The 18,650-nt window shown below is 42.9% G+C and overlaps 1 protein-coding gene across 1 annotated transcript in view; it reads left to right on the forward strand.

Annotated features, from left to right (window-relative positions):
- aff2 (AF4/FMR2 family, member 2) overlaps window positions 1–18,650 on the forward strand; it is a 106,779-nt gene that overhangs the window by 64,136 nt on the left and 23,993 nt on the right. Inside the window, exons 8-10 of the mRNA XM_068740331.1 lie at window positions 135–195; window positions 4,936–4,990; window positions 12,841–12,878. Of these exons, the coding sequence (XP_068596432.1) occupies window positions 135–195; window positions 4,936–4,990; window positions 12,841–12,878 (154 nt within the window). The remainder of the gene's footprint in view (window positions 1–134; window positions 196–4,935; window positions 4,991–12,840; window positions 12,879–18,650) is intronic.

The following is an 18,650-nucleotide window of genomic DNA, read 5'->3' on the forward strand; positions in this document are numbered from 1 at the left end:
AGACCAGATTGTCATGCTTTCCAGTGTGGTAATTCTCATGCACTGATTTGAGTCTGGCTACTTGTCAAGCAATAATCGCTTTCAATTCAACACACGAGCAAACTTGTGAGTCTAGGATGTCTGTTGTGTTGCAGAGCGATGTCCCGTATCAGCTAACAAGCCCGCTGCGAAAACACCAACGGCACCACAGAAATCGTGAGTATCTCTTTCTCACACGCACACACACAGAATTTCTGACCTGCTGCTATATTTGCCTCAAGGAAAAAATTAAGCATGACGCTTAGAAGAAATCCACTGCTGGTAGGAGGGAAAGCAAGATTGCGTGGATCCGTGTGAGAAAGTGCAGCTAAGATTAATTTCATGTGAGCCCAGCAGCATGTTGAAACATCTCTGGCTGAAGCCCACTCGGCTTCTCTCAGCGCTGTGCAGCCGGAGTCACGGCACAATGGGGCTGGAAAGTCCACCTCATGGCCCCCCGGATTCCTCCTGCCTTCGCTTGGGAATATGCTTAATGATTCAGACATGGATGGTTCACCTCACGTGGAACATAATCATCCTCCTAGCATGATGTTTCATCCATTGTGCGTAAAGGTCCCGCCATTCAACATGTGTGAGGCTGCTCCTGGGTTCTGTGCCAGAGAACTGGCAACCTCAGCAGCTCCGTGGGGAGGTTCCAAATGAAATCAGACGTCACGTTATTCTCTTCCACAACGGCGTGCCTCTTCTTTCCGCGTCGCCACAGGAATGACCAGCGGCTCCCCGGGCCCACGTCATAGCTGTTAGAGCCAGATCAGTATGAAAGTGGAGCTGTCAATCAAAGGTTGCAGCAACATGTGCAATTATAGGATTTTACAACATCTGATTATGTTTAGAATTCCTGTTGAAATTGATTTTTAAAAAAAATGTTCTTGCATTTTTATCTCGATTGCCTAATTATCGGTCGGTTTCATTGTTAGCCATTTGGAACAGACACAGTTTATTCTAACGGGTTTTACATGTCTGCTGAAGGACTCCAGCAGCCAGTAAACACACACACACACACACACACACGTACTGGTGGCGCAGCATATGCTGTAGCTACAGATAAACATGTAGGGATGCCTGGTTTCACAGCAAGTAAAGACGTTTCAAATGATCGTCAGCACTAATGTTGATAGCTAGATGGTTGTAGCCGATAAAACTGCTGGTGATGTTGGGGTCATAAAACTAAATTGATTAACTAGTAACTGACTGAATAAAAAAAACAAAAACGTTATTCCAAAGCGCACCACCACCACTGTGAAAGTGCCACAACAGTAACCGAAATGAATCTGGTGTAGCAACAGCAGCTGAGGTCGGGGGGGCTCCATCTATTATCACATGCACGCTCTTGTGCTATTATGCACGCCCAGCGGCTTCTGTCGAGTTCTACGTTCCAGTGATTTATGCGTGTGATGAAAGGTATGAAGGTATTTTAACAGATGTGGGGTCAGAAAGGAAAGTCTGAAAGCGAAGGGCCCAAAAAGATGAGGCAAAATCTTTGCACGTTTCGAATGCATCGATTCGTTTGGTAGAGCTGCTTGGATTTGTGTCCTACAGTTAGGCCGGCATCTAAACTCTCGTTTCATCCTTTTTGGATAAGCAGTGAATTATGTCTCCATTAGGAGGATGTCTGCTGGTGCACCGGGGCTTTGCGTTACTTAGTGCACCAATAAGCCTGTTTCTTTGGATTGCTATTGTTTTGCTCTGAAATGTAATTTCTTCTTCTTCTTCTTCTTCTTCTTGTATTAAACCGTAAATGCTGCTTTGTTTATTGGGTTTGAAATAAATGTTAAACAATGTCTAGTTTACTGCAGTCATCAGGCTGTTATTTGTTTTTAGTGCACGACTCCATGCATGCAAACACTTGGGTAAGTGAAAAGGCCTAAACATACTCTTACTTAAGAGTAATCGCATTGTTGAGGCTAATTCTTCGCCTGATGTTTACTGTGTTTACTATGCCCCCCCCCCCCCAAATAGGCCCTGGACCTCAATGGTCCACTCAGAACAAAAGAAGAGTTTTTAATTTGTTTCTCTTTGAACCAAATGGCGTGCTTGCTCAGTCAGTCGTGTGATTTGATGATCTGTGGGCAGCAAGAAAACCCAAAATGAAAAGCAGAAACTGTGGAGTTCTTGGTTTCTTGTGATGATGATGATGATGATGATGATGATGATGATGATGATGATGATTTTTATTTTGGTTGTCAGATTAAGACAAAAAAATTAATAAATACAACTTAAACAAAACTAAATATACATTACAACCAAAAAAGGAATAGGCAGAAGCAATGCTTATTGAAGCCTATCCTTGTAGTTCTTTCATAGTAGTGCTGGACTTCACCGCAGCCTCACAAAGCAAGGTCACAGTGTAAAAAAAAGAAAAGAAAAGTGCATCAGTTTCCAGTATCCAAACTGTCATTCTAATGGTAGTATACCCAAATAATGCGGTTTGGACTGTGCACGGATTTATTATTGAGCTATTTTGGAGCATCTGCTCAGTGAATATGATGCAACCCTTGTTTGCATTTTCTTCACCGTGAACACATCTGATGTGCAGGTCTATGCTCATTTTTTAAGCCACAGCGTGGACGAGAAGCTCAAGCGGAAACAAACATCTGAGCTCCACACTGAGCTTTAAGCATATCATTCCGAAATGTGAGTTTTTGGCAGCATAAAAGCTGCACAGACCCTTTCACAGCTGTTTGGATTGATTTTCTTTAAAGACATTCCCACACAGCAAGGATGCACACACATACACACACACACACATTTGTTTCAAGTGCTTCCTGGAAAATGTCTGCAGGCATGAATGGAAAATGACAGAGCTCAAAAAGAAGAAGCGCTCCAGCTTGTTGAACTTCAGTCTGTGTTCAAATGTGTGTGAACTAACTGCAGAGTACCGAACCACAGTGTGTGTCTTTGCTGCACTGCGATCGTGCCGCCATGCAAAGCCAAAGCCAAGGCTGTAGACCAGGGGTGTCCAAAAACTGTGCCACGGAGGGGCCGAGACGCTGCAGGTTCTCCCTCCAGCCGGCCTCTAAAGCAAGTGAGTTCAATTATCTGTATAAAACCTGGAGTGTCTCGGCGCTCCGCGGCACGGTTTGGACACCTCTGCTGTATATTGTTAACCCTAACCCAGAGCCACATAGACAAACACTCATTCAAGCTCACATTTACACCTCTAGACGAGTGGTCAGCCCAGCTTAAGCTGCGTGTTTGTGGTGGTGGGAGCAACCCAGATAACCTGGAGGAAACCTTCTTGCTGCTAGGCAACATCGCTACCCACTGCACCACCGTACTGCCCAGCTAATTTTTGAATCTTGTAGTTAGTTTCTTCAGTTTGCTTACTGTCACATTGGTAGTCGGGGCATCTGTGTTCGGCTGGAAGGGGAATGATCCAGTAATTAAAGAACTGATGGAACGTGGTCCAGCAGAACACAGGCTCTGCTTTTGGCCCACTGTATTTTGTGGACAGTCTGTCTGTCTGTCTATCTACGTGCAGTTACACCTAGAGACAGGTGATATTACATGATGATGTCTGATTACTGAACACTGTTAGCATATACTAGACACGAGAGGACAGCAGGGAGGCTATGAGCTGAGCTCCTTCTGGACTGGGCAGAGATCGATGTTCCCGTCAACTCGAGACGGATTTCTGTGTTTTTTGTTTCGCAGTCTGATATTTATCTGAAGTTCTGTATTGAGAAACTAGTCATTAGCGGCAGCATGGATTTAGCATCGGAAAATGTTAGCATCCTCTCAGACAAGCTTCCTCTTCTAATGGCTTTGCTTTAAAAAAAATAAAAACAGTCCATTTCATGAACGCAATTAAGAGCCTCGTAGAAATTTGATGTCGTGCTTGGCAAGTCATGGACGCTTTAGTCCATAACTCATTTATGTCTGGCTGCGTCTGTCTTCATAGACTCTTCTGCTCTTCCATTTTATTTCATTCCCATCCATGACCCCCCCCCCCCCCCACACACACACACACACACACTTCTCCATCATTATCGTCTCCATCTCACTCTCTATCTTGCTCTCTCCATCTGTCCCTTCTTATGAACTAAAACACGAATCCATTATTCATCCCGTTCAAACATATCTATGATTGCGGCGTGCTGCACGATGCCCCTTATCTGCAAAGCCTTTTCCTTATTGTGCTCCGGTTATTCACCACTCGTACGGTCCCATCTGAAAACAGCACAACGCTGAGGGAGTGTTTTTGTTTCTTTTGTTTTTTACCGTGCTTGCACTGACAAGAGTGGTTCGTGAGGCAGTAAAAATCCCTTTAGGGGATCCTCCTGTCATAACAATAGCAGCGCCTGCTTAAAATAACAGGAGTTTGTGTGGAGGGTTTATATAAAGCAATAAAACGCGGGAGCTTGCCAATGCGCAGCACATAAATACGGAATCATTTGCCCAGTAAGGAGCAGATAATGCTCTGAGGGAGGTCATATTATCAAATGTGTCTTGTATCTCTTTTTCACGGCCTGCGTGCATCTATATTGTTACAATATCACCAACGACTATAAAACGAAACGGGACAAGAAGATGGTCCTTTTTAACTCTCTAACAAAAAATATCGGCATGTTATCCCGACAGGAGCGAGTCCTTTATGTTTCCGAGGAGTTTTTTTTTGGCTTCAGGTCAGCAGTTGTCAGACAGAAAGTTTCCAGGTGAAAAAACAATCTTCCTTTCCGCTCCAAGCTCTGAAAGCTCCACATCTGGTAGCTTGTAGGCAGCAAACTGCTCCCTCCGCCATTCCTTTTCCTCCTTGACATGAGCCACTGTTCTGATCTATGTAATTGATTAATCCTGCAGGAAGGAACTGAGGATTAGGGCGTCCCATATCTGACCTTAAGCTGCAGACACGAGGCCGTGGATGCATATAACGCATGCCCCTTTATATCTGTGCAGAATGCTGGAGGATGACCTGAAGATCAGCAGCGATGAAGAGGAGGCTGAACCAAAGGTGCCGTGCTTCGTCTGTTCAAATCATCCCTCGCTCCATCTGTGCTCCAGTCATTTATGCACTCGCATAAATTATGGTCAGCTGTCTCTGTGTCTGCGACATTTAACGACTCTTTTGTCCGTCCAGAACATTCAGCATTTGTTTGGGAAAGCAGCTGTTCCTCATCCGTCATTACATTCAGTCGATCCCGACATCCGACCGCCATCGATCAGCTTTTCCCACACACCACCTGCATCAGATATTTCAGTCACAGGTCAAAGGTCAGGGTTTTCTCCTCCTCCCATCTACGTGTCTCTTTTTAGCTGTTAGCATCGGAGCTTATATATAGATCATTTCATAAGGCAGTCGGTGACATCTGTGAGGCATCATCACCAATCAATAACAGGTATTACATGAGGCGCTCCATGAGATTAGCACCTGCATCTGTTTGTCTTGTCAATGAGAAATGTTTAGAAAGGAAATAAAATTATGATTTATACTTAAAATGATTTGACACAGGTTATAAACTAAGTTCACAGATGTTTATGTCTTCAGTTGACAGATAACAGGATTTAAGGTGACGGGAGATTTTACAGACAGTTTAGTCCCTTATTTATTGCGGGATTTACGTTCTAAAAATAACCCGCAATAGGCGAAATCCGCGAAGTAGTCAGCTTTATTTTTTTTACAATTATTATGCATGTTTTAAGGCTGTAAACCTTTTACCACACACATTATATTGTACATGCTAAAGTGAAAAGGACTCCACCCCTGCGCCCTCTAATCTCATAATCGCTTGGAACGTTTCTGGTCTTTCTTGAATAGGACAAGTGAGCTGTCAGTCAAAACCCTCAATCCCTCAATCATTTCCTTCCGTCAAAAAGTTTATGTGAGAGGACAGATGTTTGGTAAATTAGCGAACAGCGTTAAAACATGAAATTAGCCCCAAATATCTAAACGTAGCTGTTATATTTATTCAGCCTGTTCTGTTTTGTGTGTATCAATAATAAGTTGTGTTAACTGTTAATCTTTACTGTTGAAAGGCCCATTCTCTGATGTGGCTGTGCTACTAGAGAACACAATGCGCTGTAAAAAAAAAAAAAAAACATGCAAAGAGGGACAGCTGTATATAAATAATACTAATTATCAGGATTCACACGCACATCTCATTTCTTTGCATGTTTATTGCCAGGTCCATCTTACAGAGGTCAAACAGCACTTGAAACACATTTAGGGTCACATTGGCTGTGAATGTAAGAAACCTGAGGAAGGCCTTTTTGATCTCATCGGGGTGTGGCTCCCAATCAAATTGCAGCTTATTAAATCACCGCACACTTGGCTGAACAAACACAAGTAAGAAGCTAAGTGCCTTAAAAGTCGCCACAAATTCCGTGTTTCCCGAGAAGTCATGCAGAGTTCAGGCTGTCCTGCTTGTGTGAGTACTAGAGGACCCATCTTTCTCCCAAGCAGCCATGAGTTCCAGGAACCATCGTCTGAGGCACCAGCCGGTCGAGGTGTACACGACCATTACGATCAAAGCGGCGCTTTCACATAAATGAGCTTTGGGTTTTTTGAGACGTGAATTATAGTGTTTGACCACCTGGAAATGCTCCATAAACCTTAGGAACTTTTCAGGGATGTTTAAGTGTGTTTTAAAGTGGTCCAGTGTCATTTATGTCATAGCCTGCATACAGGATGTCAGCTGTGATTTTCAAAATAAAAGGCAGTAGAGACAGTAGTTACTCATAACAGCAAGTCCTTTTGTTATACTTTAATTATTTAAGTGTTACTGAGCAACCTGGATCTAAATCATCTGTCAGATGCCACAGGTATACTTGTTACTTAAAACCAACATTTGACTATACTTTTTTATCTTTATGCTACAAACTATATGTCTATGACAGGAATACAAACAATAATTTTGGGGAAATGGCAGTCAGTGGGCATGATGTCCACATAAACATCAAACACCAGAGAAAAGCATTCCTAATGTGTTTTTTATAAATAAAATGATCAAAGAAATGAGCCATAATACCAATCAAACATGTTCCTGGCAGCAGCGTTCATATCTGGTGGCAGACAGTATGTACACTGTGTGTATATACTGTGTATATACTGATCAGCAGCCGCCGCAGCGCTGCGCTGCTTCCATAGAGGACCGTGCTGTGTTCACCCTAAACTCTTCTTCTGCTCCTTTATCTCAGTGTCTGGCTGTAACCAACCGGTGACTTGTCCGGGGTGAACTCGGCCTTTAATCCAAAGTCAGCCCCCCCCCCCTCGACTTTGCACATGATAAGCTGTTACAGGAAAAGTCTGGCTGTGTAGTTCCGTGGCTGCTGACTGAAGAGGCCGTGCCACGCTGCGTATGCAGTGGTCCCGCCCCTCGCCTTGTGCGTCTCTATGAAAGGTGGCGTGGAGGCCACCGCTCCCCTAATCACCGCCACCGTGCACTAATGACGCCAGAAATTAGTTCAAAGCAATCACTGGGGGGTCGCTCGGCTGCCCCCTCCCCTCCGGCGCAGACTAATATCAGCGCTCATCAAAGTGTCCATGAGATATTTTCTGCTAATGAAAAGATTTCAATTCCTCTCATCCCTTTTTGACTGACCCTCTGATTGTATAATTACCTCGCTGGCGTATTTATAGAGGATGGCAGGGCATTTATCGCGCTTTTACTTCTTCTAATGATACTGAAAGTTGATCTGTTCGTTTCAGATAGTTGGTGTGCATTCAGAACGGTAGTTAGTGGCTGCCTTAATCATGGGGTTACATGATTAGCCGTAATATCACGGTAAATTGACAGGATGAAGTAGGACACGACTCATTCTTAATGTCACGTTGATGTGTGACACGCAACCTTCCCCCAATCGGCGGTCTTTTTATCTCCTTATCAGTCAGCGCTCTCTCTCTAAATGACAGATATATGTTGAACATTTCCGCTTTAACTGCATTACATCCTTTCATATGTTTCTGCAGGAGAAAAATAAAATATTTTTAATATTACAAAATACAGTTTTATCAAATCAAATATGACATATATATATATATATATATATATAACCACTAAACCTTACAAGCGCTTCTAATAACTTTGCGGGTCAGGGGAGTTGCTGGAGCCTATCCCAGCTTGCTATGGCGGCGAGGTGGGGCACACCTCGGACACGTCGCCAGGGCATCGCTGGGTCACACAGAGACAACCATTCACGCACACACTCATACACTATGGACAAATTGGAGTAAAACATTCACCTAATTTGCATGTCTTTGGAGAACCCGGAGAACATACGAACTCTGCACTGATAGGATTCTTGCTGTGAGGGGACAGCGCTAACCACTACGCCAGAGGGTAGTGTTTAGTTTAAATCTCAGTAATGTCCATTTACTGCTGTTTATCAGGAGCAGGAGCTGCACAATACGACCATGTACTGTTAATATGGTAGCAGATAGTCGAGCTTTGACTCTCGCCTGCTATTTTTACTAGTCAGTAATTTAATAAATAGCCGATGCTTTTATATAGAGCCATTATAATTCATTAAATGATACCTTTCCTCTTCATCTAGTCTGTCTTTATGGGTCTCCCACAGGCCAAATAACACTTTTACCCTTAATGATACGTGCAATTACCACAGAGATGCAGGATGTGGAACACTGAAAATGGAAACAAAAAAAAAACTGTTTTCCCAGAATGAACCCTTCTCCCACGCCTCCAAACACATTTCTGTCTCCATTTTTTGCATCGTCGTCCATCATTTGGTCTTTGTGTCGGACAGACACGGAGAGTGATCACAACAAATAGGGAGGAAAATGAAAACGAGAGGGGAGAAATAGGTGAATAGATTAGCGGCGCACACCCCCAGACTGACAAAGACGGATGAGACCGACTGGTATCGGTACCGGCAGGAGGAGCGACAGAACAAGGGGAAGATGGAGAGAAAACAAAGAGATAGAACGAGAGAGACGTGACGAGAGAGCGGCAGAGATTCATTCACTGGTGTGTTGTTAACAGGTTTATAGCAAATGAGTGCATGGTGTATTATCAAGCCTTTATAGCCTGGAGGCAGAAACACAACACACTCACAAATAAACACACGAGCGCATTCGTAATCAGACACGCAGACGTGTGGGTATCACACACACATTCATCCACACATATGCACAGGAGACACACAGTGTACCGATGCAGATTTATTCTCACAAGCATTTATGCCAGAAAACACATAAATAAAAACACATGCTGACAGTCTCTCTCTCTCTCTTGCTCTCTCTCTCTCTCACACACACACACACACACACACACGCACACTGTCACTAGTATGCTGTGGCACATCGCTGTGAGGGCAGCAGGAGGAGTATGATGAATATGTTTTTGGCACAGAGCAAAGAGACGGCGGAGAGGAGGGAATTGGAAGAAAGAGCAGAGGAAGGGAGGATGGAAGAGGGATGTGAAGGACGAGAGGAAGCGAGAGATAGTAGGAAAGGAAGAGATGTTCCTAATGACTTTAGAAACTGACAGAAAAACAGCAACCCAATTACTGCTGCAGGACTTTCCTTTGTTTTTCTACCGCGCTTGCATTCCTCCCACCCCGCAGGCTTGTGATGACAGATCACCTCGGTCAGAGCAAAGTCAAACTTAAAAAGCTCTGTCTTTATATAAAAAAATACTGTTGCAGCGGGTGAAATTGTCCAGCACGCCGGGGACCGTGGTCCTGCTTCACTGTCGGCGCCACACAAAAGCATTTAGGCAGGCTTTCGGAGGATCTTCCGTGCTTGGGCGGTATCTGCATTTCTGCAGCACAGCGTTAAACTTAAATCTGACGTCATCAGTTGAGCTGTGGAACAAACACAGCAGCAGGCATCAAGCCCAACAGAGGGGTTCCAGTCAGTCATCAAATCAGACCATATCATTCTTCACATAAAAAGAAGAAGAAGAAAAAGGCGTTAATCATAAAAAGGTTCCGTTCTATTCAGGTGTCCCATTAAAGGACGCGTGAGTCAGCATCTGGAGAAGCTAAATGGATTCATGTTATTATCTGTCCTGGAGAACCGTTTCCACATATGTAAACAATGTGTTTATTTATTTTATGCATCGTGTATACACAGGACAACACACACACACACACACACACACACTTGTGATGTAAACTAACACGATGTTAAAGTTAGAAGATTTACATGAACACGGCTTTTATGCTGTCTTTCTATTCCACTGATTATCAGATGGAGATAATAGAGATAATACTTTTACTCCACTCTATTATGTAGTATCTGCAGTAGTTACTCTACAAGGCAAAGGTTGCGACGACCTCCACTGCTGAGATTCGTTCTATTGCACGGGATCAATATTTTCTGAGCATGGAAAAAGAGCTGTAGAGAAAGCCAACTGCAAAAAAAACAAGAGTTGAAGGATTCCCTCCTGATCCGATTTGTTAAGTACACAGCTTTACGATGAGGGAAGTATATTTAGCCGGTCGGTTGCCCTTACGGATGCACTCGGCGTGTTCTGCTGAGCTGTGGAGTCTGAGCTCGACCACGAAGCATCTGGAGCCTGTAGTTACAGAACGACCTCAAATCGCACTTCGGGTTGGTTTAAATGTTTGCAGCGAAGACTCGCGTCTGCGCTTACTGGAACGGTCCGGCTGATTATTGATACTGTCTGCTTTATAATCGTCAGCTTCTGCCAGGAAGGCAACGTTTCATTTGTGTCCCATTAATTACTGGTAATTCCAGGTCTAGCTTTGCTCCACACACACACACACACGACTAACAGAAACAAAGCGGCAGAGCTTTACACACACTCATCTTGCAGCAAGGTGCAGCAGTGTAGAGGCTAGCGAGAGACCTTGAAATAGAGACGTGTAACAGACGGCCAGAGCAACCTGCAGCCCACCAGTGTGTGTGTGTGTGTGTGTGTGTGTGTGAGGTGTAGGCAGGCATCGATCAATAGGTTGAAAAGGCTGCAGAGTAAATGGGAGGAGATGTAAGTCACAGGGTGGACTCCAAGGCAGGTGAGTGCATAGACAGGCTACATGTGAGGACATTTGACACGCGTCAAACGCAGGAAGTGGTCAGGACCGACTTCCAAAATATTGGACTGAATAAACAAGTGTTCAACGATGATGCGTGGCTTGATCAATGCTGAAACTTCAGACTGAGCGCCTCTTTGTTTGGTGGAGTGAGAATATAGCTGCTTGCATCAGACATTCAGCGCACTGAGCTGATGATCGGGTGTTTCACGCAAAGCAAAGCGACAAGCAGAGACTTCATTGTTCAGTCGCTTGAAGCCGGGTTGTGGGGGCGTTTAAAGCCGGGTGGAAACTGCATCACCAGGCCTGATGTGCATTTCTGTAACGACTCGCACCAGACAAGGTGGAATTCACATAAATCACATGCAGAGGGCTTTATGCAAAGATTTCAGCTTGGAATTGTCTCGCTTTTCGTCAAACAGCTTGTCGTCTTTATCGGGAACAATGCAATGCACGCAGCCGCGTTGCAGCCGAGGAGGTTCTGAGAATAAATACTGTTTGGATTGTTCCTTATTTAAACCCAAGTAAAGCCACAGCCAGCGAAACATATTCACACACAGATCTCGCCGTGAGCCCTGCAAGTCTGCTGAAGCCAAAGATCTGAGGTTTGTTGTTCTCGCCTGCAGCCACACATCGATCCATCAGAAACTTCACTGGTCCAGTTAATCACTGTATTCCTAGAGAGAGAGAGGGAGAGAGAGAGAGAGAGAGAGAGAGAGAGAGACTGAGCCCTGTTTCTGCTTCTGCAATTCATTTTAATTGTTGTTTTCCGTGCTTGAAGATGAATTAATGGATGTTATTTTCCGATATCGAGTTCACCGTTTTTTTTGTACTGTAATTGTAATTGATGTAGTCGTGCACAAAATTGACTCGGAGTTGACAGAGGGAGGAAAGGGAGGATGGAAGGGGGAGAAGGGAGGGAGGATGGGTTTCACCAGCAATCCTAATCAGCCTGTTCTGTCCCTGAGAGGAAGGGAAGAGAAGGAAGCACACAAGGGAGGCAAATAAGGGAGATGGCGGGTAAGAGATTAAGAAGAGAAGACGAGTGTTTTTCTGGTGTTGAAGAAAAACATCTCTCTCTTAGAGGAGAAAGGAAAAGAGGAATAGATAAAGTCAGAGAAGTGGGTAAAAGAAAAATGTAGTTCAATTCAAAACAATCAAAACAATGTGTGTGTGTGTTAAAGTAGGTTTTGTCCATAAATGGTTCTAGGCCTACATCGTAATGTAACACAGCCAAACTACTTTATTCAGCTTTATTAAGACATTCTAAAAAATGCACCATTTATTTGTCAAAGGGATTAAGATTATTAAACTGCCCTGGCCTCAGTGCTTCATTTTTCCTGTCTCTCATTCCGGTCCTCGTCTTTGCTGCTTTCTGTCTGTCTGTCTGTCTGCCTGTCTGTAAAAGTTAATAAACGTTCAAAATATCATCTCGATGTTTAAAGCATGTCTTTATCCTGTTTCAGGAACCATTGACCATCTAGAAGAATGTTGTTTTTTTTCCCAGCACAATTGTCATGCAGACCTGTTTGAGTTATGCATTTATATTTATTCACGTTCATATATGTTTATAATAAAAGAAAACTATTAATAATGTATTGGTTATTTATGTTCTGACACACATTTTAACTCCACCAGCTACAGATTAATCCAGATGAAGTGATTGTAAAATGTACTGAATGCAATTGATAGGAGACAAATTAAAGTGGACTCGTGTTTCAGCGCTAATCTCCAGGTATCTTGTATCTATCAGAGTTAAAACTGTAATTAAAAATGTAAGATGAATCAATGAACATAATTTATGATGTGTGTGTGTATGTGTGTGTGTGTGTGTGTGTTTATCGACAGGTGTCTGACAAGCCCAAAGCCAGAAGCACAGCCCTCAGGTAAGGCAAACGAGTGTTTTGTCGCGTCGTGATTTATTTTCTGGTGAAGTACAGAAACGTGTTGGATGTTTCTTCTGGGCGGTCCAGGTGTAATCTTCATGAGCGTTCTTAGCTCAAGCTTCTCAGCCAAACCAAACAGCTATAAATAAATGCTCTTTGCTCTGAAAGCACAGTCGGAGCAGCTTGTGGTCAACGGCGGAGAAGTCTCTGGCCTTCGGTTCGCTGTGTGTGTGTGTGTGTGTGTGTGTGTGTGTGTTCAGTGTCGCTGCGACGCGGACGTAACGCTCCATTGGGAGAGGACGGATCTATTCTTTACAAATATCCCCGTTAATCGGATGATGAAGAGGCTCTGGGATGGCGTCTCCATCTCGGTGTGGATCAGATGAATTTCCACGCCGCCGCTGACGCTTGAAGGTCGCTTGCAGATGCAGACACCTTTAAGGCTCCGGCGACGTTGCGGCTCTAATGCACTGAAGCATCTGTGATGGCAGGTGTCCGCTTGATAACCTCAGTCAGCAGCTCAGGCACGCGACTCTGCAGCGGCAGATGTCCTCTGCATGCTCTCTTTGTAGGTTCAGGCATAAAGCTTTCAGCATGTAAACACTTTCTGCATTCTCATCTGGGAGCTTGGTTCAAAGGATCATCACATGTTCTGCGTAATACATGCTAGGACGGATGGATGGAGATCTGAATGAGAGTTGGCTGCTACAATGAAAGCTAAGAGGGCTGAGAAGGAGACGCGTCTTTTAGTGCAACGATATTTATTCTGAAAGGTATAAATAACGTCTGAGGTAAGGCTCAGTCTTTCACTCCGGGAGGGGGTTGGTACTCTACGGGGCACAGTGTCTTCACTTCTATGACTTTATCATGATGAGATCCCCACTTTTTGATTTAAACTAAGATTCCTTTCCATTTCCCAGTCTGCTTGCTTTCACTCACATCTTGAGAGGAACGAGTCATGTAATTAATCATGTGTTAATATGTTAGTTACATGTGTAACATCACAGAGATGTCATGTAGAGTAAATGTTGGCACTAAGATCGCGTCTTCATTTGTTGCGCTGTGATATAGAGCCCAAACGAGCTGTAAGAATCGTTCAGCAGTGAGGCTTGCTGGGTTTGCAGGCATTAGTATGCAAGTCTGGAGTGTGTGTGTGTGTGTGTGTGTGTGTGCGCCCCAGGCCATGTGCTACTCTGCTACCGCTAATGAGCCCATTCACTCGGCCCAATCTACTCAGCACCACACACACACACACACACACACGTCTGCAGGGACACTGGGACTCGAGATGCTGTGAGTGATCTACTGGTTATATCCCCCATTAAGACAAGAACACACACACACACACACACACACGCTCCTCAATCTGACAGGATCACCTACACACCAGCCGTTATTCTGCTGCAACGCACATGAAAACAACCACCCACCAAATCACCGGGTCATTTTCAGCTGTGTGATTTTCACATTTCTGCTCAGCAATCGTTAAAAATGTTTTCTTCTTCTTCTTCTTCTTCTTCTTTCTGATCACCTGCTTGAAGTTATCATCATTAGTACTTAATATTTAGCAGCTTTAGTTTTAGAGGTGAGGACTCTACTTAAAGCAGAGTAACGTCGCTACATTATTTTAGTGTTGACTGTGTCCGACAGCCGATCGCGTTGTGAAACAAAGCGATCGGTGCGACACGCAGGATCTCAGCAGAGATGATTCGATTTCATCATCGGTGCTGAGAACAGGCTGTGGGCGGAGTCTGCAGGTGAAGCAGCATGGCTGACGTTCAGATGCCGTGTCTTTCTTCAAGCACTGTCACCCCTGCTGCTGCTAGCGAGTGTTAAACTACGCATGTAGGACTGGAAAGATAGAATGGCCCTCCCCCATGGTGCTGCCCCAGGCACACACACACACACTCACACACACACACACACATTGTTGTCTTTACTTCAGGTAAGGTGAAAAGTTGTCTTTTTCAGCCTTAAAATTTGATTTGTGCTTCATAGAAGCAAAGCAACCATCCAGAATAAAAGTGTGATTTTGTCTGATGCATTATGCAGAGATCATTTGTTGTGATTAGCATGTAGCATTAGCAGGCAAACAAAGCCCTCACTGTGTGTGAGGCTGCAGAATCACGCTGCGCTCGCCAATACTTTTACGTTTTTTATTACAAGTCACCAGGAATTACACCAGTATAACTTCCCCTCGACTAAAAACCCAAACACCCACAGGGTCTTTCTTTAATAAACGCTCTGTGCAGCAGCATGAAGACACGCCAGCCAGCGCGCTCTCACCATTGCACTCCAGCTCCTTGGCAGCCGTTCAGCGCACATTTCACACCAGAGTTCTCCTCTAATTAACATATTTAGGCATTAAAGTCAACAGAAATTTCACTCCAACATGTAAAAGCACGAGATGAGCGGCATCAAATAAACAAAGGAATTAAAAAAACTATCTGTAAAGTAAAGAGAAAGTGAATTTAGCACGGAATTAAATATAACAATATGAAAATAATTGTTTTATTTTATCTCTTTATTGCCAAACTTATCATATTTGATACACATGGCCTTTCAAGATTTGGAGGCTTCTACTTCAGAAGTTTGCTGTCAATAACCTCATGAATCCTCTCGACGTTCCCCCCCGCGTATCACATGCACCTCGGAGTCAGATTTAACAAGCACACATGCAAGTAAGCATGCAAACACACACGCGCACGTGTGCAAATACATAAGAGTGTGATTGATTGAAAGAAGGGCAGAGAGAGATTGCAAAGCCAGCTGTGCGGTGGGAAGTACTGCCAAGTGGAGAGAAAACCAGTGAGCTGAAGGCAGATGATAAGATGACAGATTGACTGAGCCCAGATGGCCTCCACATCTTCTCTTCACACTCCCGTAATATCCTTGTAATTCTGCATGCTTCCACTCAGGTCTTCAGTCATCTTAAGAGCCGATATGCGGCCTGTCTGGAGATTGATCAATTCAGCTTTCCTGCCAAAGTGATTGGGAGGAGAGGGAAAGAAAAAAAGAAGAAGCTCCAACTGTTTATTGTCTGCTGATTGTCCTCCTTATGATCATTTGCTGCTGAACTGGAGGTGATGCAAGCCAATCCGAGCCCTGCAGTCTAACACAGAACGGTCCAGGAGGGCTTCAAGGAGCTCACGGAGGATGCTAACCTGAAAGCACGTGTGAAGAATGGGATAGAGGGTTATGCATAGATGATTACAAATCAAATAATTCTGCAATTATAGATCCAGGTTACGTGGAAAATATTCCAGTCAGTACATTTGTGGTGGCGCGTGCAACCCACAGCACGATCAGTGTTTACTTATGCTATGCAAAACTGCAGCCACGGCTTCACTGGAGCTCAGGTTATTAATTCCTCAAGCATAATCCCATCCACCTCATCCATTATTTTCTAGCCGCCAACCAAACTCTGTAAAATGTAACACGAAAAAAGCACAAAATGATGGTCTAAATGTAGATTGTGTGTAATTCAGGCTAAGAATACTGAACTGTTTTTTGTTTTTCTGCCTGAACTGGAGGTTTGCTTTTTAACACATGGGAGACATTTCTGTAGCTGTGCACCATAAAACTCCTTCATATTGTTAAACTCTCTATAAAATCCTAATATATTACAATGGAACATAAAAAGTGAAACATTTTTCCTCGTCTGTAATCTAAGTACGAGCGTCCCTGATGGGCTTTATCACTATTTACTGTTTGTTGAGGGTAGTTTATACCAAAAAGTCCAACCATGTACAATCTGCAGAGTTTATAACTATATTATTACTTTACTTCTAAGAACCTGAGATGAATTATACAATCAGACCATAGGGCGAGGTGTGTAAGAGAAAATAGCAGGAATGATGGAGGTAGAAGAATTGGGGAAGAAAGAGCCTTTAGGACAAAATCAATAAATGCAGGTTCATGGTGCAGAAGAAATTTTCCCATGTCAAGGTCTGATATGCAAAATGTCAGTCTTGAGACGCAAAAGGGTCCCGAAGCCCATTTTCAGGAGAGAAAACACTCTGCTGAAGAGCAGCCATGATCTGCTGCTGCTTCCAACATCTTCATCTTCATCATCATCAGTAGCAGCAGTTCAGTCTAAAACCTCATGAGGGTAAAATACCCTCAAATTAATATGAAAATATGAAATACAAAAGTTTGTAATGCACAACCGTACCTAAAGCTGCTGTTTGTAGATGTAAATATATTAATCAAACACGAGAGGCACATAACAGAGATTTAGTGTACATGCATGCATGTTGTCCTTATTACCTCTCTGTAGTTTCATTGATTATAGATGGATTGTAATGCAGGCTGATGAGGTTGACTGGGAAGAGCAGGAATTCTAGCGGAAATCTGAGCTTCAGTTGAATTGTGAATCTTATATTTCAATGTTCACTGCGGCACAACGTTTCAGACTGAAAACCTGAATGAAACCTGAATCTCCATGCTTCTGTTGCCGCGAGACAGGATTTTTTTTTTGGAACTTTTTATTTTTCAACGGAGCAAAACATCATCTGAGACAAGTGTGTAAGTAGACATTAATAAGCAAATAATAAACAAAAATAACAAACAAAAACAATACACATACCTAAGAAAATAAAGTGTATTACCAACAAGAAAAAATTAATTAATAAATAAATGCAAGAGAAGACACATAAAATAAACAAAGAAAGACAAAAACAAAAAACAAATCCAAAACTTATACATACGCATAATTAAAATGACATTTACAGATTGAGGTGTTCTTTAACTATAACCCATCTTTGATTAAACAGGTCCATTTTCAATTGCAATGATGCAGTCATTTTTTCCATTATGTAGACTTGCTTTAGTCTGTTTCTCCATTCTATGATTGTTGGTGGATTCACCTTCTTCCAGTTGGCAGTGACTGATTTCATGGCAATCAATATTACAATCTTCAAAATATAGCTTTGATCACAATTTAAATGATCCCCTAAAATAACTCCTAATAAATAAAGCAACATATTTGAAGGGGCTTGCTTTTTTACAATTATCTCAGTCTCTTTTTTAACATTTTCCAAGTATCTTGTTAGTAGACAGTCCCATAGAATATGTGTATGGTCTCCTATTTTGCCACATTGTCTCCAACACAAAGCTTTAGAGTGATCTTTTAAAAAAATTGATACAACACAGCTTCTTTATTTCTACATATTTATCTTATGCGTTAAACACAGAGTAAGAAGTGAAAATTCAAAACTGCAAGTTTCAAAGAAACATTTCACTGCTTTGTGTTCAACAGAAATGCACATGCTTTTGTTTTGGCGCACATGTTTCAGTTAAAGTGAAAGTAAACAGGTTTCAGACTTTCATGCTTGCAAAATATTTTATATCTTTGAACTTTAGTCACAACGTGTTAAAATAATTGTTACTAAAGTTTGCCATTTGCTGAAATTATTCATCCACCGGTCAGCTGTGGCCAATCACAATGCAGATTAAACACAATTAAAGGGCACGCCCAAATGTGCAGTTTTCAGTGTTGGAGGGTTACTCTAAAAAACTATCCCGCTACAGGCTACAGAATGCACGTCCTAAGATTTATGTAACTTATTCTCTCAAATTGCTCATTTTGAGTTACATTTTCTAAGATATTGATTACTTAGTTACTTAGTTCAGTGTATGAGTTCAGACCAGCAGTAAAGAACATGTAAGTCCCTCTTTGACACACAACATGTGTTTGGTCACCATTCAGTGAAAGCCCCACCTCAACAGCCAAAGATGGAACCATCCTATTGGCCAGCTGGAATCAATTTG

The sequence above is a fragment of the Brachionichthys hirsutus genome, chromosome 6 (assembly GCF_040956055.1).
Source record: "Brachionichthys hirsutus isolate HB-005 chromosome 6, CSIRO-AGI_Bhir_v1, whole genome shotgun sequence".
Classification (NCBI taxonomy): Eukaryota; Metazoa; Chordata; class Actinopteri; order Lophiiformes; family Brachionichthyidae; genus Brachionichthys; species Brachionichthys hirsutus.